Genomic DNA, 22,524 nt, shown 5'->3' on the forward strand with positions numbered 1-22,524 from the left:
GGCGAGACTCCGCGGAGCAGAGAGACGGGGGGAGTGAAAGATGCGAAGAGAGGAGAGGTGGGACGAGGTGGGACAGGGTGGGCAGAGAGGGGCTGGGGAGAAAGAGAAGGGGGCGGCAGGGAAGGAGGCGGGAGCAAGGAGGAGGCCCGAGGAGGGCAGAGGAGGAACACGGACCCCCAACCCAAGAGCCGCAGCAGGGACAGGGGCCCCGAGGCCCAGACGGACGGCGCGCCCCTGCGGCCCCCAGGCGCCTGGCTGTCCCTCCGTCCGTCCCCTGGGGCGGGCGAGGACAGGGGACTGTCGGAGTCGCCAGGGCCTTTCTGGTCGGTTTTGCTGGAGCTTTGTCGCCGCCTTGTCCGAGACAGGGGAGCCGGGCGGCCCCTCACCGGGGAGGGTGGGGGGAGCCGGCCCTGCGCGCCCCACGCTCGGTGCCCTCCCAGCTCTCCCTGGCCTCGTCTTCTGCGTCTGACTTTCCCACACTTCTGGGCGTCGCTACGCCCGCCTTGGGTACCATCACCCTTCCAAGTCGCCCGGCCCGGGGCCCGTCCGGCCCGCCGTCCCCCTCCCCCTGGGCCGCGACAGTCCCACTCGAGGCGAAAACAAACAGCCCCCGAGGGCACTTCAAGGGAGCGTGCGGCAGCCCGACGGTACACTCGGCAGGATGAAAGGGGCGGCCGACCACCACCCCGTGGGCCCCGGGCGAATAATGGGCGCGCGGCAGATTGCCGGGGGCACTTGAAACTCGAGGGGAGGGAACTGCCGGAGCGCGGTCCCTCCCCGCGCCCGGCGGACGGCGCAGCCTCGCGGCTTCGCCCTTGTCCGCCCTCTTTCAAGCGCTCTCCTTTTGTGTGGAATTATTTAAACGGGAGATCCGTGGCAGCTTTATGCTAATGTGCCGAACAAAGGCGACGGCCGGCGGGCGGGGGGCCCCCCGGAAGGTGCCCGGAGGCCGGAGCAGGCTGGGCAGGGCGGCGGCGGGCTGCGCGTGGCTCTCGCGTGCCCCGGGGGCCCAACACGCCTGCCCCTCATTCCTGCAAATACAAAGAGTCTCCGGCTCGGGCCGGCGAGCGCGGCGCACGGGGGTGCGCGGGTCCCTCTGGGACTTGACGGCTGGCTCTGCAGCGGGAACGCGCGATCCAGGTCGGGCTGTGGCTCGCGGACCGGGAGGGCCTCTGCGAATCCGGCAGAGGTGTCCGCAGCCGACCCGCGATGGCGCTGGGGGCGCTGATCGCTTCCCTCTCGCGCCTCCGGGGCGTCTCCAAACACACCCCGGAGAGAGACTTCCTTTCTGGGCTTTTAGGGGCTGCATGAACCCAGGAACATCCCAAGGGGCAATTCCTGGGCCGAAATTCCCCGCTTTAGCGCTTGGCTCCAAGCTTTGGGCTTCTAGCAACTCCCTGGGGCTAACTCCTGGTCACAGTGAACCCCAGCGCCTTCCCCGACGGCAACCTAGGGCTCCAGTACAGGAGAGTTGGAGCAGCCGTGGCCTCCAGCTCTGCAGCGGTCAGAGGAAGCACTCACCCACTCAAGGAGAGAGGCGAAGAGGCCTCCGGGTTTTTCCTCAGCACTGGCCAGGACCCCACAGGAAGGGAGTCGCTTGGGGCTTAGGAAGGACAGTACCCTGCCTGGGATCCCTCTTCTCGCCTTCCCCCGTGGAACTCCCCTGGAAGGGGCAGGTCAGCGCTCAGTGGGTCCCCAACTCAGCTCCACGCGGCCCCTATCTGGAATCGCAGTGCGCAGAGGGCCGCCGCCTCAGCGCAGCGTGATGGCGCTTTCCTCTTCCAAAAGGAAGGCAAACGTCTCACTGGCCACCTGCCCGCGGGCGCGCAGATTCTGAGAAATAAAATCACTTAGAAGAGAATGGAAACCCAAGACCGGGTGCGAGGTGCACGTCCTTGGACGGTGCTGGTGTGTGCCGTGAGCGAAACCTAGTTCTTTCCCAGCCCTGGGTTGTGAAATTAGTTTCTAATACTCGGACCTTTCAAGTTACATTTGTTTTGACTATACCTGTCTGAAAGCAGATTTCATTTTCTCTGGCAAGACTAGAAACCACAGATAAAGAAAAAGAAATGGATCCATTGAATCTCAGTATTTCAATAGTGTTCAATAGATTCTCTTAGCTTAATTCAGAGCCCTGTTGAATTCGCTGCATTCAGACAGGGGTTTTGTTTTGTTTTTGCACACACGCACACCCCCGCCCTCTTCACAATTATGGGTGTTGTTATTTTTTAAAGGATTCGCAAGGTGACTAACTCTCCCTGTTATCTGTTGAATGAAAAGAGTGTTACACATGCAAGACCAAATACCCCGCCATCAGTAGGGGATGCCGGCGGGCAGGGCCCCCGTCCTATTATTGGACAATCCAGATGGGATTCGTGATTAGAAAATAAAATTGGCCAGAGCTGTCCCGGAATCCCTTTCCCACTTCTAATTTCATCAGCAGTATTAATCAGCACTCAAAAGAGCAAAGAAATAACATCAGTTACTTTTAGACTGAAACACATATATTTTAAATAAACTCATTTTAGAATTTCTAACTTTTTTCAGAACTACTTTCATCGTAGTTAGCATTTTTTAAAAGGAGGGTGAGAGTTTTCAAATTATATTGCATTATATTCTATTTTCAGTGTATAAGGTTTTTTTAAAATCACAAACAAAATCACCAAATATTTTCCCCTTGATTAATCAACTTGATTAACTCCTTGATTAACTAACTCTAACATCTGTCCCCATTACAACTTATTACTCATGTAGACTCAAAGAAAAAAAATCTCTCATTTCCACGCCAGGGTATTTTCAGAGGGAAAATCCAAAACAATTAAATACCTTCAGTGGAATCAAACGTAAGCAAAATTCAGCAAAATCTGAGTGTAGAAAAGTGCCCATTTCCTTTTCTTTCAATAAAGTGACATTTTCTTCACAACATATGACATTTTATGTGGCTTGGCAATTTGTTCCCTAGTGATGGGCGATCAGGGCCACTACCCACTCTTGGGGTTCTGCCTCCTCCACTCCCGGAGATTCTGCTTTTGTGTTTCCTTGGGGCTGGGGCTAGGGCTGGGGCTGGGGAGAGCTTGGAGGAAAAGGGCCCGGTCTAGGTCCAAACGGCGTGGTGGGGGTGGGGGTGGATTTTCACTGTTGTTTTTTCCTGGTGGCGCGGTTGGAAGGGTGGGGGGCGGGGGGGGAAGCAGTCCGTCGTCTCCGAGGCCACAGCCTGCCTCAGAGGACAGATTGCCCCCCTCTCCCCCCCGGCCGGCAGCACGCGCCTCTTTTGAGTCCAGATTGGCCGAGACCGGCGCTCAATAGCGGGAGGTTAATTTCCTTCACAAAGGTGAAGGGGGCACGGCTCCGGGGGGCCCCGCGCCCAGACAGGCGGCCCCTTTATTCCGCTGCGCCTTGATTGGAGCCCTTGATTTAGCATCTGATGTCAACCAGCAGACAAAATGCCCGCTCCGAATGAAAATGCATGAGGCCGCGCAAGAAAAGCGGAAACCAACTTCACTAGGGCGCACGGGGCTGGCCTCGCGTTTCGGGCTTCGGCCAATGCCACTCGAATAGGCCCAGCCCTGGGCGACGCGAGGTTCCGAGTGGCCTGGACAGCACCGTTCCAACGATGCCAATCCCGGAGCCTCCGGGAACTTAAACAACAACAACAAAGTTCAGAAATTCAAGGTTTTTTTGGAACCCAGCCTGCTCCTTCGCCCATCCAGCGCTGTGTCTGCAGGCGATTAAAGAAGTGCAGTGCCAACTGTTTCTCAAACTCGAGAGAAACCTTCCTGAGGCCCTCGGGCGCGCGGCGGCTGCGGACATCGCCCTCGGCTGCAGCTAGCAGGCCAGACCCTCCACCCAAACTTGAAACTCCAAAGTCCCGTTTCCGCTTAGATCCTGGGTCCCCGCGGCCCATCAGTCCCAGGCCCGGGCGGAGCTCTGGGCGACTCCTCCTTGGCAGCTATTTTCGATTCCCGATTATTTTCCAATACCAGGAGGAGTTCCAGCGCCTCCCCCCACCCCTTCCCCGCCCCAGCAGCGGCGCTCGGATCTCCCCTGCCCCTGCCCACCGCCGCCCCTACCAATCAGCGCGCACAACTTCCCCCTCCGCTCCCGCTCGCAGATTGAACCCTCCTGACATATTTGGGGCCATTCTTCTCCTTTGTTGCTATTTTGCTCGCGACCCGCGGGTAATCCCCGCGCGGGGGCGGGGGGGACGAGCATTGTCGTGCTGATGGACGGGCCCATTTGGCGGCTCCGAGCCCCCCGAAGGAGAGACACAAAGCCCAGGCACGTGCGCCTCCGCATAGAGGAGCAGCAGACCGTGAAGGGAGGCGGAGCCGGGCGTGTGCCGGGGCCGGGCGGGGCGGCGGCGCCGGGCGGGGCGGCCGAGAGGCTCGTGCGGGGGCCTCGAGCCCTCAGGTACATCTGCCGCACCTACCGGGCGACCCCCGAGTCCCGGGCCCCTTTTGGCCGCCGCGTCGCCCTCCCACCCAACCGGGTGGAGGAGCTGCGGGCGCGCTGATTGGCTCCGGGGGAAGCGGGAGGCGAGAACAATGGCCCCCTCCCCCAGTTAAAAGGGAGCGGCTCCCGGGCCCGGGGACAGGGACGCGCGTGCAGAGCGCAGAGGCGGGCCGAGCTGCCGCCGGCGCCACGCGAGTCTCGCCGCCGCCGCCGTGCCCGGGCCATGCGCCGGGGACACTGAGGGCCGCCGGGGCCGAGCGCGGAGGTGGGACCGAGCCAGCCCCTCGCCCTCACCCTCGCGCCGCGCCAACATGCCCCGCGGCTTCCTGGTGAAGCGCAGCAAGAAGTCCACGCCGGTATCCTACCGGATCCGCGGCGGCGAGGACGGCGATCGCGCGCTGCTGCTCTCGCCGGGCTGCGGGGGCGCCCGCGCCTCGCCCCCGGCGCCCGGCCCGGGGCCGGGCCCGCTGCAGCCGCCGCCGCCGACCGAGCGCGCCCATGCGGCGCTCGCCGCCGCGCTCGCCTGTGCGCCTGGCCCGCCGCCACCCCCGCCAGGGCTGCGGGCCGCGCACTTCGGCAACCCCGAGGCCGCGCACCCGGCGCCGCTCTACAGCCCCACGCGGCCCGTGAGCCGCGAGCACGAGAAGCACAAATACTTCGAGCGCAGCTTCAACCTCGGCTCTCCCGTCTCGGCCGAGTCCTTCCCCACGCCAGCCGCGCTGCTCGTGGGCGGCGGCGGTGGCGGGGCCAACGGCGCCGGAGGCGGTGGCACCTGCAGTGGCGACCCGCTGCTTTTCGCGCCCGCCGAGCTCAAGATGGGCACGGCTTTCTCGGCAGGGGCCGAGGCGGCCCGCGGCCCGGGGCCTGGTCCCCCACTGCCCCCCGCCGCCGCCTTGCGGCCCCCGGGCAAGCGGCCTTCTCCCCCCGCCGCCGCGGCCGCCGCCGCCGCCGCCGCCGCAGAGCCGCCCGCCAAGGCAGCCAAGGCCTCGGGTTCCAAGAAGCCCAAAGCCATCCGCAAGCTGCACTTCGAGGACGAGGTGACCACGTCGCCCGTGCTGGGGCTCAAGATAAAGGAGGGTCCGGTGGAGGCGCCGCGAGGCCGCGCCGGGGGTGCAGCGCGGCCGCTGGGCGAGTTCATCTGCCAGCTCTGCAAAGAGGAGTACGCCGACCCCTTCGCGCTCGCGCAGCACAAGTGCTCGCGCATCGTGCGCGTGGAGTACCGCTGCCCCGAGTGCGCCAAGGTCTTCAGCTGCCCGGCCAACCTGGCCTCGCATCGCCGCTGGCACAAACCGCGGCCTGCGCCCCCCGCCACCCGCGCGTGCGAGCCCGAAACCCCTGCCCGGGCTGAGGCGCGGGAGGCGACGGGCGGCGGTAGCAGCGACCGCGACACGCCAAGCCCGGGCGGCGTGTCCGAATCGGGCTCCGAGGACGGGCTCTACGAGTGCCACCACTGCGCCAAGAAGTTCCGCCGCCAGGCCTACCTGCGTAAGCACCTGCTGGCGCACCACCAGGCACTGCAGGCCAAGGGCGCGCCGCCGCCGGCGCCCCCGGCCGAGGACCTACTGGCCTTGTACCCCGGGCCCGACGAGAAGGTGCCCCAGGAGGCGGCCGGCGACGGCGAGGCGGCCGGCGTGCTGGGCCTGAGTGCGTCCTCCGAGTGCCAACTGTGCCCGGTGTGCGGGGAGACGTTCCCCAGCAAGGGCGCCCAGGAGCGCCACCTGCGCCTGCTGCACGCCGCCCAGGTGTTCCCCTGCAAGTACTGCCCGGCCACCTTCTACAGCTCGCCCGGCCTCACGAGGCACATCAACAAGTGCCACCCGTCCGAGAACAGACAGGTGATCCTCCTGCAGGTGCCCGTGCGTCCGGCCTGCTAGAGCGCGCCCTCCACTCCGGCCCCCCGATCCGTGCCTTCGCTTGGAGACCCACGGAGAGAGCGCGCTCCGACCCCGCGCCCGTGCCGGGGACGCCAGCCCCCTGTGACAGTGTGGTCTCCGCTTCTCTCGGTGTGGCGTGACGGTAACCCCATCCTCTCGTTGTGACTCCTTTTGGACACCCCCCCCAACTTTGCGTTGTGTCCCCTTCTCCCCTACCATGGCGCAACAGGAGCCAATCTCTTTTTGTACAAGGGAGAAAAGCTGTACGTTTGTCTCGTGGTTGGAAGCCTCCCCTTGGAGGGGAGATGTTTTTCTTGCTAGTGTTCGCTGTGTTCATGGTCTAGAAATGCGGTTTGCTCTCGCCTACCAATCTCTGCTCTCTATGTATGTAGCCTACGGGTTGTTTTGGGTGAATCTTGAGGAATAAATGCCTTTATATTTCACAGGCTGTAAATTGAACTCCCTACATGATTAGCTTTATTATGGCTTGTGAACTGCTGGAGTCTGGCTTTACCTTTTTGTATGTGAACAAATCAAATTGCTTAAAAAAAAAAGAGTTTTCTTTAGTCTAGCCACAAATGCCTTGAACGTTGTCTGTTTGGGATTGTTTTTTGGGGGGGGATGGGAATTTTCAGAAGATGCTGTAGAAACTGCCTCAGTATTTCACATAAGTCTTTTCAGTTTGATCATCTTTGTTGAGGTAGGACTATATGAGTTCCCTCTAAATGTATATGTTGATTTATGAGTAATTGTTATTTATTCTTTATTTATTTATATTAATTATGAAGATTATGATATTATTTGATTGCATATTTTTTGGTGCGCTTCCCCCCTCCCCCTGCCACTCTTGACATTTCACTGTGCATTTTAGAAGAGAGCCTTTTTCTAAAGGGATCTGTTAAAAGTTTTAACTTTTATACCTATCTGAGTGAATTACAGACAACCTACCATTTTATTCTGCTTGGAGCCCCTCCCCCCTGGGGCCCTCGTACAACTGACAGCTCTTACTTTTAAATGCAATCTCTTTTCTACATACATTATTTTCTTAATTGTTAGCTATTTATAGAAAGCTTCAATAGAACTGTTTCAACTGTATAACTATTTACTATTCAAATAAAATATTTTCAAAGTCAAAGTAAGGTGGACTTATTTCTGCATCATGTGGCTTCAACAAGGATTTAAAACAGAGCTTCCAATGATTTCTTCAATGTATGCCGGTTGTTTATTAAGAAAAAAAAAATCCCACTACCATCACTGGAATGGTGGATTTTTAGAGCTGAACCTGAGCTGCTGAATTCTGCCCTTCTGGCAGTTCAGGGGTGTAGGCTCAAAACAGACTGGAGCCAGAGGCTTTTTAGGGGCCCTTAGGTGTGTACTGAAAGGTAGAGTTAGAAGGGGGGCTGTGCTAATCTTTTTCAGAGAAATCTAGATAAATGTCCACAAGAATCTATCCTTTTAACCAAGGGGATATTAGAACACCACCTTAATTTAGCAGATCCTCATTTCCTGACAATTTGGGGCTCAGTGTAACAGTAATTCCTCAAGTAAAGATGGGTAATTTTTGATCCTTAAGTATCAACCAGGAGAAAGTAGGAATGATTTTATGGTTAGACTTCCAAAGGGACAGACCAACTCCTGTTTGGGTGTACCAGAAGTTAAGCAACTGAGTTTAAAGTAAGGACTCAGAAATAATTTTCCAATCCGGTGAGCAGTCCATTTTGGGGGAAAAAAAAAACTGGAGCACCATCTGTTTGGGGTATTAAATTTAATAACGGTAATTACAGTGTTTTCCGTTATGTGTCACAAAGCTCTTCGAAGAACAATCCTGACGTTCACCAGTGAATATTTGGAGTTGTTTTTCTCCACCTTTGAAACGCTCGATTATGGAGCTGTGCTAACCATCACAGTTGTATATTCCCTGTGGCCCACTAAATCTAAGATTTTGCCCAGCAAAGGGATTTTAGAAATCCATACAGTTGAAACTGCATTTCCAAAAGGTGTAGCTGGCATGATGGTGGGAAGGGCAACACGTGAGAAACTTGGAAGGAAAATGTGACGAAAGAGATGCTTTTCAGATTTTGAGCCTGAAGTTTTTTGTGGGGAAAGGTTTACTGAAAGTCTCAGCTATCAGGACCATCGAGTACTCCTCTCTTTGTGGGGGTCTTGAAACAGACTCAGGAACAATGGAGGAGCAGCCAGCACAGGTAAGTTGCCTCGGGACAAACTGCCCCTCTTTTTATTATTATTTTTTTTTTATTATTTACCAGTTTGGAAAATACTGGAAGACCAAAGCTCTGCACCCCAACATGAAAGCACAGGGACAAAGCTGTATTAATAACCTCCTGAAAACTTGGAATGAAACAAAGAAACCTTCAAATTTGTGGCCTGATAATTGCTCCCTCAAAGCAACAATATGAGATTTTTTAAATGTTCCCTCTGAATTTACACCTCACAATAAAAGACCCAGCATCCTGAGGGTCCGTGTACGTTCCATGCCAATACAAATTTTCCTTAAAAACCTGGTGGTTGGCCTGCAGGTATGACATCTTGGCATCTGTGTTTGGCTCGCTTTTCTTGTCCATAATCATAAAAGCATAAACCCTAAGGCCCATCTTCAGAAAAATATGATTTGGTGGTTTGCAAATGTGCTCCTTCATCCCTTGTGGAAATTCATTTTGGCTGACCAAGGAAACCTTTTCTAAAACGGAAACCAAAATTTCATCTCCTTGAAATATACTAGGAAATCACATAGTGAATTTCATCTCTGTGAGATATTCTGTGAAATCGCATACTGAAGGGAGTACACTGAAGTTGACTAAACAGCGCAGAGAGATAGAAAACCGTGGTCACTTTGTTTCACAGTAATGCAACGTGAGTTAGTAGAATGTTCCACAGGCAGGAAATCAGATTGTCTGTCTTTTCATTCCTCCCTGGATAATAAGTTCCCAAGGGCTCCTATTATAAAATGCCAAGTGGAAATGCACCCACCTTCCTTATAAGTGTGCAAAGGATCTGGAGGGCATCCTCTGTGTGGAAGGCTGCTCCAACCTGGACGCCCACCAGTGGAAACCGGCTGCGAAGGAACTCAAGACAATTCAGCCTGGGGAGGCGGGCGGGGGGCTGGCGGTTAGGAGGCGGGCCGCCGCTGGGGGCGCTGTTCCTCCCCTGTAGCGCCATGGCCTGACGGTGATGCACAGGCCCTCCGGCTTCACTCTGGGTAGCACTCGCGGAGGCAGCTGCTCCAGGGTAACTTGTCAGCGCGTGGAGCCAGGCCAGAGGCTCCACAGCTGCGCCCTATGACAGCGTCACGGCGCAGAGCAGAACAAGGCTGGAGGCCGGGTGGACTCGGGACCCTCAGTGCACTTAGGGATATAGTGGGGTGCCCTGCAGACACCTGGGGGCACGAGGTTGGGCTGGCACCTGGGCCACAGGTTGGGCTGGCACCTGGCACCTGCGCCCAGAGGCGGCTGGCCAGGGGTCCTCTGTGAACCACCATTGTTTTGCTGCAGGCTTGCCGGGGTAGCCCCTACTCCCAACCCGCCACCCCACCATCCCCTTGGACTTCATTCCACAGCTGTCCACCACGTCTTCGAGACACAGGAAGCAGAAGAACCTTTTGACAGTTCTCTATAACATCCTAGGAATTCCTCACCCACCCAATATCTTGTGGATGCGAAAGGTCAAGAAGCGGCTTGGGCTCCAGGGTATCCAACAGGCCCGTGTCCTCATCTCTAAACTGGAGGGAATGGACTTTGGGAGACCCAGTGAGATGCTGGGGAGGACTTCGTGGGCTGAAAGGTGAAGGCCAGTAAGGGCCCTAGGGGGAGCTGGCGGATAATCTCCGGCGGGGGTGTGTGTCTTGTGACCTTAGGACTAGTTATGAATCCCCTGGCCTGTGGTAGGCAGGCTTTGACCCAAACTTGCTGTCTTTCTGCAGAAAGCATGTTTTGTCTTATGGGAAAAATTTTCTGGCAAATCAACCCTAGTGTATGGGGCCACTTAGATGGTCACCTACACTGTGTGTGTGTGTGTGTGTGTGTGTGTGTGTGTGTGTGTGTGCGCGCGCGCGCACATGCGCGCACACCACCCCGGTAGCCTGTTTCAAGCTAGGTTAAATTACAGTCTTTTAGTGGCTAGGCCAGGGAAAGTTGTGTGTTTGCCTGTTAAAAGCCCATGTTGCAGGGTTTAGAGAAGACCAATCAGGAAACCGAGTTGTAGAGAGAGATCTGAAAGGTGGCAGAACACTCTAGAGCGAGAGGATGAGCTGAGCAACACCTCACTAGGACGTTGGTTCCATTTAACTCCCAAGGTGTACCAGGGCTTGGAGTACACCTTGGTGTACCAGGGCTTGGTCCAAAGACACTTAGGATTCTGATCCTAAATTCTGCAAACATCCGAATCATATTGTGGCAATATAACCTGAAAGGAAGAGCCTGAGGATCTCACTGGGGAGAGACAGAGAGCAGACAAATGCATCTTCAAATTATAAATATCTCACATAGTGAAGAAACTTGCTCAGTTGTGTCCAACTCTTTGTGGCCCCATGGACTGTAGCCCGCCAGGTTCCTCTATCCATGAGATTCTCCAGGCAAGAATACTGGAGTGGGGTGCCATTTCCTATTTCAGGGGATCTTTTTGACCCAGGAATCAAACCCAGATCTCTTGCATCTCCTGCATTAGCAGGCAGGTTCTTGACCACTAGAGCCACCTGGGAAGCCCCAGTGAAGAAACTTAGTGTGATTTTACGACCAACCTGTAGCATCAAATGACTCATACTCATGGGGAAAGGCTGGAACACTCATTGTAACGTGAGTGTTGTAACATGGCGACTGGCTCTGTCAGGCCTGTCAGCATCACAGAGAGCAGTTCAGATGTGAGGCCTGGTCACGAGTTCCCAAGAATGTCCCTGCCTGGTGACCCTAGGAGAAAGAACTAGATACCCAGAGGATAAGGCCATCCTCTGAAGGCCTGCTCCTAGTCCTGGCGCTTCCTCCCATTTGCTCACACCTTGGTCAACCAAGGCTCCCTGGCGAGGCCAGATATCTTCAGTCCACAGAAGGAAGGGGCCAAAGAAGAGAGCACCTACCTGCCCAAGGATTTCCAGGAGGGGGACATCTTTCTCTCACCAGGAGAAACAGGGAACTCCTGCCTCCTTCTGAAGTTGCTAAGGAAACAACTAATTTCAAACAGATTCATCAGCATCTCCTTGTCCTGTACAAACAGCCAGCTACAGGCTTTGGTGTCATCAAGGCAATTTCCCAGTCAAGAGGATTTTGTGAAGACAAACGTGTCCTGTTTCTCTGGACGGTTAGGAGGAACTGTGGGGGAAATTACGACAAATTAGACTGGGTCTCTGGAGTGGCAGAGCCCAGTGGGAGGTATTTTGGACTTTTCTGGTGAAGAGGAACTGATTTCTCAGGGCTGAGTTAGAGGCATGCCTCGGCTTCCATGTCGACCACTCCTAGATAGTTTGGGGGCATCATTAAGGCCTGATACGCTTCTTAGAATCACGGCACATTTTTGTGCATCTGATTCAAAGTCAGTTATCATATTTTCACTGACCCAAATACACATTCCTTCATCTCTGAAACCCCAGCTGTCATCATTGTCTACCAGGCACTTTTATTGTGGACTTGTTCTGTTGCATCTGGAGAGTGGAATGTTGAGCACAGGCCGGCTTCCTCTGGCAGATGTATGGTGAGCAGATGGGTTGTAAGGGTAAACGTGTTCATATTTGTCTTGTTTGAAGATTTCTAGACTGTGTGGTCTTCCTGGTGGCTTTTCCACATAAAGCATCAATACTGATGCTTTTTCTTTAGCTCGTCACAAAAGCCCACACTGCTGGGACAAGCTGGTCTTAGAATATTCTCCATTTTGAAGTGATACATATAGAGTGTTTACTGCCAGTCAGAGCACATTCAAGGGCTCGATTATTTATTTATTTGGCTGCCTTGGGTCTTAGTTGCAGAACACGGGATCCTTTGTTGTGGCACGAGGGCTCTGGAGCATGAGGGCTCAGTAGTTGCAGTTCATGGGCTTAGTTGCTCTTCCGTATGTGCGATCTTAGTTCCCCGACGAGGGATCCAACCCAACTCCCCTGCATTGCAAGGTGGATTCTTAACCACCAGGGAAGTCTGCAAGGGCATGATCATTGACAGACAATGTTTCACCTGTGTCATGCACACACTGTGCAGTGCCACTAACATTTATAAAAAGCTCATTCATACCGTTTGCCTTCCTGAGTCACCTGTACTTCCTTCTCTCCATCCAGAACCCAGGTGTTCTGTCTTCCCTCCATTTGGCTTGAACCAGTAGACTGAGCACCGCTCCAGGGAAACAGTACTACGGGAACATCAGCCCGAATCCACTCCTCTCCTCCCTCACTCATCAAAGAAGGTCTTTGTATTTAAAGGCAACAGCTGGTCCATTTCTGTTGTCCAGGATCGGAGCCCCGATGCAATGTTCCTTCTCAAACGCCACTGCCAGGTGACGGTCACCCCTGACAGTGACAGGATGTACAAAGTGAGCCAAGAGGCTCTTGTCTTTGGGATCTGATAGGAGGCAGAGGTGTTCAGGCATGGAAGGCTTCACAGGAGGCTCTTTCTACGCAAGAAAAAAAATTAGGCTAGAATTTCCTCTGAGCACAAAGAACAGAAAAGCATGGAGGAATTTGGACTTAAACACGTGTCGTTGAAAAGCTTGTAACACCGATGGATAGAGGTCCTTTTCTACTTCTGTCTGTCCTACTCTATTATGTAAGATGAGTCTTCTAGAATACAGCTACAAAGAGGTTATTATTAGAGGATGGGCAGAAACTGATAGGAACAAGGTACATGAAAATGATGTAATTGAGGACTGCCTGGGATAAAAGGAGATGGACCAATCACCATCTCAGGGTGTTCAAACCTGAACAGAATCATGTCAGAGCGGATCAAATATTTTATACCACAAAGGAACACACTTTCTTCACTCATCTCTTGAATAGAAGACCTTTATTGATTCTTTGAACAGTATATTTTCCTTGATATCTTCTTGAAGGTTTTCACATGAATATCTTGATAACTCATGCGTGCATGCTCAGTCACTCAGTTGTGTCCAACTCTTTTGCAACCCCATAGACTGTAGCCCAGTAGGCTCCTCTGTCCATGGGATTCTCCAGGCAAGAATACTGAATGGGTTGCCACTTCTCTGGGGGATCTTCCCAGCCCAGGGATTGAACCCATGTCTCTTCTGTCTCCTGCATTGGTAGGTGGGTTCTTTGCCACTAGTGCCACCTGGGAAGCCCCATCTTGATAAATTACCAGATAAATTACAATTTTAAATCATTTTACTGCAACACTTACATAACTAAGATTTCAGGTTTGTATCCAAAAGACCTTTTTGCTCTGTTAACCACAGAGAAAAGCATGAACTTTGTATTTTAAAAATGTGATAATTGAGGGATTTCCTGGTGGCTCAGAGATAAAGAATCCACCTGCCAATGCAGGAGATACAAGTTCAAGCTCTGATCCGGGAAGATCCCACGTGCCTCAGAGCAACTAAGCCCATAAGCCACAACAATTGAGCCTGTGCTCTAGAACCCAGCAGCCTCAACTACTGAGCCTATGTGCCTCAACTAGTGAAGCCTACAAGCCCCAGCACCCGTGCTCTGCAACAAGAGAAGCCACTGCAATGAGAAGCCCTTCCATTGCAACTAGAGTAGTCCCTGATTGTGGCAATTAGAGGAAAGCCCACATGGTAACAAACCCATCACAGCCAAAAATAAATAAATAAAAAAAATTATTTTTAAAAAGGAGAAAACATTGAAAAAATGTGATAATTGATATTGAAGGGAACCCAGAAAATAATTTTCTTCACTGCAACAGTGGCTGCCATTTACCAAGTGAAATTGCAACCTTTCAGTTGAATCGTAAAGAGATTGCTGTTTTCATAGGTAAAATGAAAAGTTTAATATCAACAAGTTTGCATGGTTCAACCTAACCATTTGTGGACTTCTGATAACTATTAGCTTAACAACTTAATTAAAGAAGATAATTTTAATTCAACATTGATCAGTTTTTAAATAATGTGAATTCAAAGCAACAAAGACCTTTCTGACAATTGCTGACCTCACTTAATTGTACAAATATTTGAGCATTGGGGGCATGTAGATCAATGTCCAGCAGGAAGAAGTCAGCTCTGATTAGAAGTTTCCAACCTAAAATGTGACTTGTGGAAAACAGGACGGCAGTTCCTCAGAAAACTAAAAATAAAATTACCATAAGATCCAGCAATCCCACTCCTGGGCATATATTTGGAAAAAACTGTAATTCGAAAAGACACGTGCACCCCTATATTCACAGTAGCACTATTCACAATAGCTAGGAAATGAAAACAACCTAGATGTCCATCGACAGATAAATGGATAAAGAAGATGTGGTACATATATCGCAATGCAATGGGATATTACTTAGCCATTAGAAAGGACAAAACAATGCCATTTGCAGCAACATGGATGGACCTAGATATTATCATACTAAGTGAAATAAGTCATAAAGAGAAAGACAAATACCCTATGACATCACTTATATGTAGAATCTAAAATATGACACAAATGAACCTATGTAGGAAACAGAAACAGACTCATGGACATAGAGAACAGACTTGTGCTTGCCAAGGGGGAGGGGACTGGGGGAAGGATGGAGTGGGAGGTTGAAATTAGCAGATGTAGGCTTTTATATATAGAATGTATAAACAAAGATCCTACTGTATATAGCACAGGGATCTATATTAAGTGGGCTTCCCAGGTGGTACTAGTGGTAAAGAACCCGCCTGACAATGCAGGAGACATAAGAGACGTGGGTTCGATCCCTGGGTCAGGAAGATCCCCTAGAGTAGAAAATGGCAACCCACTCAAGTATTCTTGCCTGCAAAATCCCAAGGACAGAGGAGTCTGGCAGACTACAGTCCATAGGGTTGCAAAGAGTCGGACACGACTGAAGCAACTTAGCACACATGCACGCTATATTAAATATCCTATGATAAACCACAGTGGAAAAGAATATTTTAAAACAATGTATATATATATGTATAACTGACTCACTTTGCTGTACAGCAGAAATTAACACAACACTGTAAATCAACTATACTTCAATTTAAAAAAAAAAATAAGAAAAGAAGTTCCCAACATCTTCTTGAAATTTTTTCTAGGTCAGACTTCTGACACAGTCTCATACATGTATCAATTACAGCAACGACAGTGGAGAACTTGTACTTTCTTAGCATATATTTTTCAGAGCCTTGTTACTCAAAGTGTAGGCCACTGACCTGTACCACCTGCATCCCTGGGAGCTGCTTAGAAATGCAGAGTTGCAGGCTCCACTGTAGACCTGCCAGATTAGAATCTGCATTTGCACAAGATCCCCAGGAGGTGGGGGTTAGGGGGAGGCTGTGGGCCTGCTTGTGTTTAACGTGTGCTGGTGGAGTTTGGGGTCTCCATCACACAGAGAGTGTTACCAGTTGTTGCCCCCAGCAGGAAGTTTGGCCTGGGAAGACTTGATGGCTTGAAGTTTTAACCAGAGACTGCTAACTCTGACTAATGATGGACTGATTTGTCTGGAACAATGCTACCAGGGAAAATTCATCGAACCCTTATTACTGATATGAATTACTCACTGATTTCTCACATTACTCTGTGAGGTTGTATTGATGGGAAACAGAAGAGCCCAAAGAGGTGGTGTGACCAGGAAGTGGCGAAATTTAGCTGAGAGCAAGGTTATTGGTTCATAGAAATTAAACTGTTGGGAGTGAGCAGATGTGTCTGTATGGGAGAATTCAAATGGAGAGTAAAATGCAGTCTTGACTGCATCCCCTTATCGAGGGGACCTTGTCATGGAGCATGATGTGACTGCAGAAGGAGATAAGACGCTTCTAATCCCAAATCGTGAAAACAACTGATTTGTGTTCTACTAATTTGACCCCAAAATAATAGCCTGAAAATTCCACCTGGGTGAGCCAGAGAGAGAGGAGCCAAGTATGTCATCATTTTACGTCATCTCCTATCTCATCCACTGGAGAAAACTTCTTTGTTCTACACTGCCCAACTCCCAAACTCCAATAATCGATATTCCTGGGAAACAGGATAATGCAGCCCTGTAATGAAGGCTCTCATGCTCGGATGATCGCACCATCGAATTCGCAGGTTCTGAACCATTTTCACTTTGCTTTCACGTGCTCCAGGTGCAGATGGTAAGAGGGAGAAACAGACGAGCTCCTTGCGAAAGATGAAGCTTGAAGCAGCACCGCATCGAAGACATTACCCAGCGCCGGCATGTCCCTGTCACCTTCTGTTGGTTCTCTGCCTCCACTCTGGCTCTCAAAGCACTTGGCTGTGGAAATCACTTATTGTTCCATACCTGCAGGCAAGTCAACAGGCCAGCCCAGAACCATGGCAACTGGCAAGAGTGTGAGAAGGAGAAATCTCAGAGCCCCAGGCTGCCGGCCATCCCCGCTCAGACTCAAGCAAGGGCGATGTCCAGGCTGGAGAAAGCGGGGCTGGGGTGGGGGGCAGTCCCAACCCTGAATCTGAGACTCCAAGTCCACTCCCACCGGCAGGCCCCTGTCTTGATCCTTGTCTCCTGGGGGGTGGCCTCGGGGAAGGCCCAGTGCCCTGGTGTGAGCTGCAGTGGGACTTGGCTGGAAGGGTGATTTGGGTGTTGTTCCTGGCTCTTTTAGCCCCAAAGTCTGATCGTGCAGCCCCCTGGCACAGTCTGGGGGGGTAGCCAAGAGCCCCAAGAAAATCATTTATTTCCTTCAGCTGGCCAGGGTGCGACCAGCCATCTGCAGCCAAGTACTGCCCACGCTGCTGTGGAGATTGAGTTATTCAGGTCAAGTGCTGGGGAGAACTCACTCATGATCATTGTTATTTGAAGTCCTTTGATCTCCATCAGCTCCACCCACTGGATGGGAGAGAATACTGGTTTAAACTTTTATTTACTTTTCATACCTGGTGGTATAGGTTTTAAAGCTATTTCTTCAAACTCTCTGATGCACTTTCCACTGAGAGGTGGCCCCTGGGCCCCTCCCTTGAAACCTCTGTGACTGCTTCCTGGAATCAAGTGCAGTGGGGGTGACTCTGTGTGACTTCTGAGACCAGGAAGGGGAAAGGCCAGCAGTTTCTCCCCGGGGCTCACTTGGGACTCGCAGACGCCATGCTGTGGGCAAGCCCAAACTGCACACAGAGGCTTGGCTGACGACCTGAGATGAGATCCCAACCAACAGCCAGGATCAACACTAGATGCACAGGGAGGAGGCAACCTCTGACTCTGGCCCCTCCACCAGCTCAGAATACTTGCACGAGAGACCCCAGCTGGACCCCATCACCCCAGAACCATGAGAGAGTAATAAAGTGGTGGTTGTTTTAAGTCACTAAGTTTTGGGGGCATTTGTTGTCTAGTAGCAGATAACTGAAACTCCAATACTTTGGCCACCTGATGCGAAGAACTGACTCATTGAAAAAGACCCTGATCCTGGGAAGGATTGAAGGCAGGAGGAGAAGCAGACGACAGAGGATGAGATGGTTGGATGGCATCACCGACTCAATGGACATGAGTTTGAGTAAACTCTGGGAGTTGCTGATGGACAGGGAGGCCCGGTGTGCTGCAGTCCATGGGGTTGCAGAGTTGTAGATGAGTGAGCGACTAAACTGAGCAGATAACTGGTATACACCTTTCATTTTTAGAGCATCGTCTGGTTTCTAGATGCTTGAACGTGATTTTTTCTATTTGGTCTCCACATCAACTCTGTATGGAGGGTATTCAAATTCATTAATCTGGACATAAGGGAAATGCCTATAAATGTTGAATGCCTTGCCCAACATCACAAGGCTCTTTGCCTGAGATGTAGAGGGACCAGAACCCAAGGGATGTCTGGCTTTCTGATCCAGTGCTCTTCCCATGAAGTTGATGTGGTCAGGGCCCAGAGGAACAGGGTTTATCATCATCTCACCCATCAAACCATTTAAAACACCATCAGGATGTGTCCTATGTACATGCCTTCTGTACCTTAGCATTTTCCAAACACTGGGTCCGTGTCCCAGTGACTACAACTGTGGAACAACACACCACCCCAAGGGCTAGCGGCTTAGAACAACAATAGTCCTTCATTGTATTTCATTGTTTTGGTGGGTCAGGAGTTCAGAAGTGGCCTGACTGGGTGGTTCTGGCTTGGGATCACTCATGAAGTTACCATTAGATGTCAAGTGAGGGATTGATGGACTGGAGAGTTCATTTCCAGAATGGCTCCGTCCCACAGCTGTCGATCTCCCCAGCACTGCCCTAGTGTCCTCATCTCACTATGCCTTTCTCCAGAGTAAGCCATCCAAGGGGCCAAGGTGGAAGCTGCAATATTGTATGACTTATCTTAGAGACTCACACTATCACTTGTGCTGCGTTTTCTTGGTCCCACTGGTCCTCTCTGAGTCAGTGCAGGAGGGATCACACCAGGTGTGAGCACCAGAGTGATCGGCCCCTGGGGCCATCTTCAAGGCTAGCCACCAGGGTCAGTACTGTTACCCTAATTCACAGGTGAGGCAAAAAGACTCATAGAGGTTGGGACTCGAGGGCTGGAGGCCGAGCAGGGAGCCTGCAGACTGAAGGCAGTGCCGTCTAACTCCCAGGCTCACGTTCCTCTCCACCTACAATAAAAGGTGGTTCATGGTGTATTTTGATGCATATATTAGGATTTTCAGAAACGCCTTCAAAGTTAGGAAGTTCCTTGGAGCACCATCATGGAAGGAAATATTGGGTGCATAAGCCAAGCAGAGGGAGGCCTTCACTTTCTTCAGTTAATAAAGGCCTCACTTTACTGGGGCTGAAATTCTGCCTTTTACCTGGGTTCCTGCCTTTAAAACCATGTTTTCTTTCTAAAATTTTTATTGGGGTATAATTGATTAACAATGGCCTGTTAGTTTCAGGTGTACATTATATCCCAATAAATACATAAATAAGCTACAAGGATGTATTCTACAAAATGGGGAACATAGCCAATATTTTACAATAACCATATGTGGAGTATAATCTTTAAAAACTGTGAATCACTATACTGTACACCTGTAACTTATATAATGCTGCATAGCAGCTATGTGCTTTGCTTAGTTGCTCAGCTGTGCCTGACTCTTTGCAGCCCCATGGACTGTAGCCCTCCAGGCTTCTCTGTTCATGGGGATTCTCCAGGCAAGAATACTGGAGTGGGCATAGCAACTATACTTCAGTTATAAAAAAGACAAAGAAAAAAACACCAAGGTTTCCTTTTCTCAAGTAGATGGGTAATATAGGAAGACACTGGTCTTAGTTTTGCTTTTTCTAATAGACCTCCGAAGCAGATACTATAGATTTCTAATAGTCTATTAGGGCTAAAATTACATCTACTTTCTTTAGTTTTTGGCACACTTTACAGTTTTTACTTGAAAAAATAGTGAACCTTAAGAGTTACGAAAAGGAGTGTTTTCACTATAAACTTAATTACATAAAATTTGAGAAGAAAAATATGAAGATCATAACAGGTTAACAGACGAGATAAACACAAAATTCACAAATATAGATCTATAGTTAGTAAAGAAACATGAGAAAAGATTGAGCTCCACTAAAAATGAACAGGAAGCTAAAGGTAAAAGACTTTTATAAAATTCACAAAGAAATTATATCTATACTCTGCCTCGGTAATTTCACATTTGGGAATTTATCTTACAGAAAGAAAAGCAGAAGCTACATGTCAATATGTAAGATGAGATGGTGTTGATCACTGGTGCATTTATTATAACAAACATTGGAGACCACTTGCATGTTCACAGATGGTTGAATAAATAAAGTGTGGCTACATGATGGAATAATACGCACCTATTAGAAGGATTAATTAAGGGAGGGGTGTCCATGACATGTTTCAAAACTTAGAGAGAAAGTTACTGAATGATGTGTGTTGTTGGATGCTATTTCTATAAAAAAGGAAAGCTCGTGTCTTTGTATGAGTTTGCATTAATCCTCAGAGAATCTGTTTATTGATCAGGGGTTTGACAATGGGGACAGATAATTAGTTTTCGAAGGGAAAAAGTACAGAACACACAGAGTAAAGTACAAATCTATACCTTGGCTATTTCATTAAAATCTCAATGCTGATCAGTAATCAATCTTCCTTATGAGAGGCCACTTTTTTTTTTTTGGTCTTACCACTCAACATGTGGAATCTTAGTTCCCGACCAGAGGTCGAACTCATGACCCCTGCAGTGGAAAGGTGGGGTCTTAACCACTGGACCCCCAGGCAAGTCCTAAGAGGCCACTGTTTTGCATTTTCTCCCTGGCACCTGCCGTCCTCTTTAAGTGGACAGTGCCAGACCTTCCTTTTCCCCGTACCGAAAATGAGGATGCCAAGATTTCCCTGCAGGAAGGTGATGCTGGTAGCTGTTTCCAGTGTCCCATAATTAGCCATCAGCATGGAGAACAAGACTAGGTGATGATTTTTAAATGGACAGGGAGGCGATGCCATTCACATGCCGTCCTTGCTGGTTCCAAGTGTGGGGGGCAGGGTGGGGTGGGGAAGAGCTTTGCTGTGGGTATGCTGTGCCCTCTTGGAGGGAGGGAGGCATCCAGCCCTTTGCCTGCACTTAGCCTGGCGGGCTTTTCTGAAGAATATTGATCAGAAGTGCTAACCTCTGCCATCGTAGCAGCAGAATGCAGTCCCCAAGTATTTACGGAAAAAAGCTTTTCTTCGCCAGACTATTTTCTGAAGTCAGAAAGATCCTTTCAGAAGCTCTAATAGCAAGCCCCTGCCCACTTCACGCCCGCCTGAGAGCCACACTCCAATTTTCAGGCCCCCAGGACCCCGTGTTGATCTGGAAGCTGGCGAGCATGACCTATTTATAGAAAAGATGCTCTGTCTAACCCGACACGCATCTTGCTAGAGGGTGAGGTGGGATATGTAAGTGTAAGACTGAAATTATACCGAGACACACAGAGAACCGTGTTATTGTCCCTGCAGAATTTATTCATTTATTCTTCATTTCCTAAGTTAGTGTTTTAGGCAGAATTTGGGGGACTTCCCTGGTGGTCCAGTGGTTAAGAGTCTGTGCTTCCACTGCAGAAGGTGCTTGTTTGATCCCTGGTCAAGTAACTAAGATCCTGCAGCCTCCGTGGCACAGCCAAACATAAATAAAAATTAAAAAATGTTTAAAGAGAACTTTGATCACATAATGTCATCTGATATTTGTGACAGCAATATGTTTGTTTGAATGAATCTAGTCAGTGTTTTTCATGTCTAACATGGTCTAGAAGGGAAGCTACTAAGAATTCCTAATTTTTTTTTTTGGCTGTGCTGTGTGGCTTGTGGGATCTTAGTTCCCAAACCAGGGATCAAATCCACACCCTTGGCAGTGAAAGTGAGGGGTCCTAACCACTGAGAATTCCTAATTTCTCCCTTGTTCTATAAGGAGCAGAATTCTTGGGGGGGGTTTTTAAAAAAACAGATGATGGGGTCCCACCACACCTATTGATAGGAATCTAGGTGGTGGGGGGTTGGGTAGGATTCAGAATCTTATAAAGTCTCCCTAACAAATAAAATCACCCAGCTCCCTTTTATGAGGAACCAAGCATTAAAGGCAAAACATACCTTCAAAGTGAGCTCCTGCTAATAGTCAAAAACTAAAAAAAAAAAAAGCCAAAAGGATTCAGGCTCTACTTGGCTCCCAGGACGGCAGCTGGATCCCCATGGAGGTCACTAAATGTCTTATAAGTAACAGATACTCGGCAAATATTTGCAGATGGACGAATGGATGCTTTTTGCAAAGCTTGATTGTCTAATGTTCCGGAAGTTCCCTTCTGTCCAGGGTATGAAAGTAGCCCAGGATGCTGGTAGGGGCCACCTGGCCAGGTTGTCCGAATGTGACGGTTGATGGCTGGGGTCCTGAGGTGAGGCCACAAGTGGGCTTCAGCTGCACCAACAGGGGGTATTATTCCACCCTGTCTATCACTTCTTCACAAGACAAAGCCTTCAAGCTGGCCCCTTGCTCATCAGGGTCAGGGGCTCCAGACCCCTGGAAGAGTGACTGGTACAGAGGGCTGCTCTGGGGAGACAGGGGCCCAAAGCCAGGGCTCACTGTTGGCCTTGATGCAGAAGAGAGGAGAAGGGGGGCACTGAGATATAGGAGAGCGATGACGCTTGATCTTGGCTT

At 50.6% G+C, this 22,524-nt stretch overlaps 1 protein-coding gene across 1 annotated transcript; it reads left to right on the forward strand.

The window, feature by feature from the left end:
- Window positions 1-4,763: 4,763 nt before the first annotated feature.
- Window positions 4,764-6,326, forward strand: INSM1 (INSM transcriptional repressor 1). The gene has a single exon (XM_081554672.1). It carries the CDS (start codon window positions 4,764-4,766, stop codon window positions 6,324-6,326), a length of 1,563 nt encoding a protein of 520 aa, XP_081410798.1.
- Window positions 6,327-22,524: the final 16,198 nt, after the last annotated feature.

Source organism: Giraffa tippelskirchi, chromosome 13, assembly GCF_054371585.1.
Source record: "Giraffa tippelskirchi isolate mGirTip1 chromosome 13, T2T-mGirTip1v1.2.pri, whole genome shotgun sequence".
NCBI lineage: Eukaryota > Metazoa > Chordata > Mammalia > Artiodactyla > Giraffidae > Giraffa > Giraffa tippelskirchi.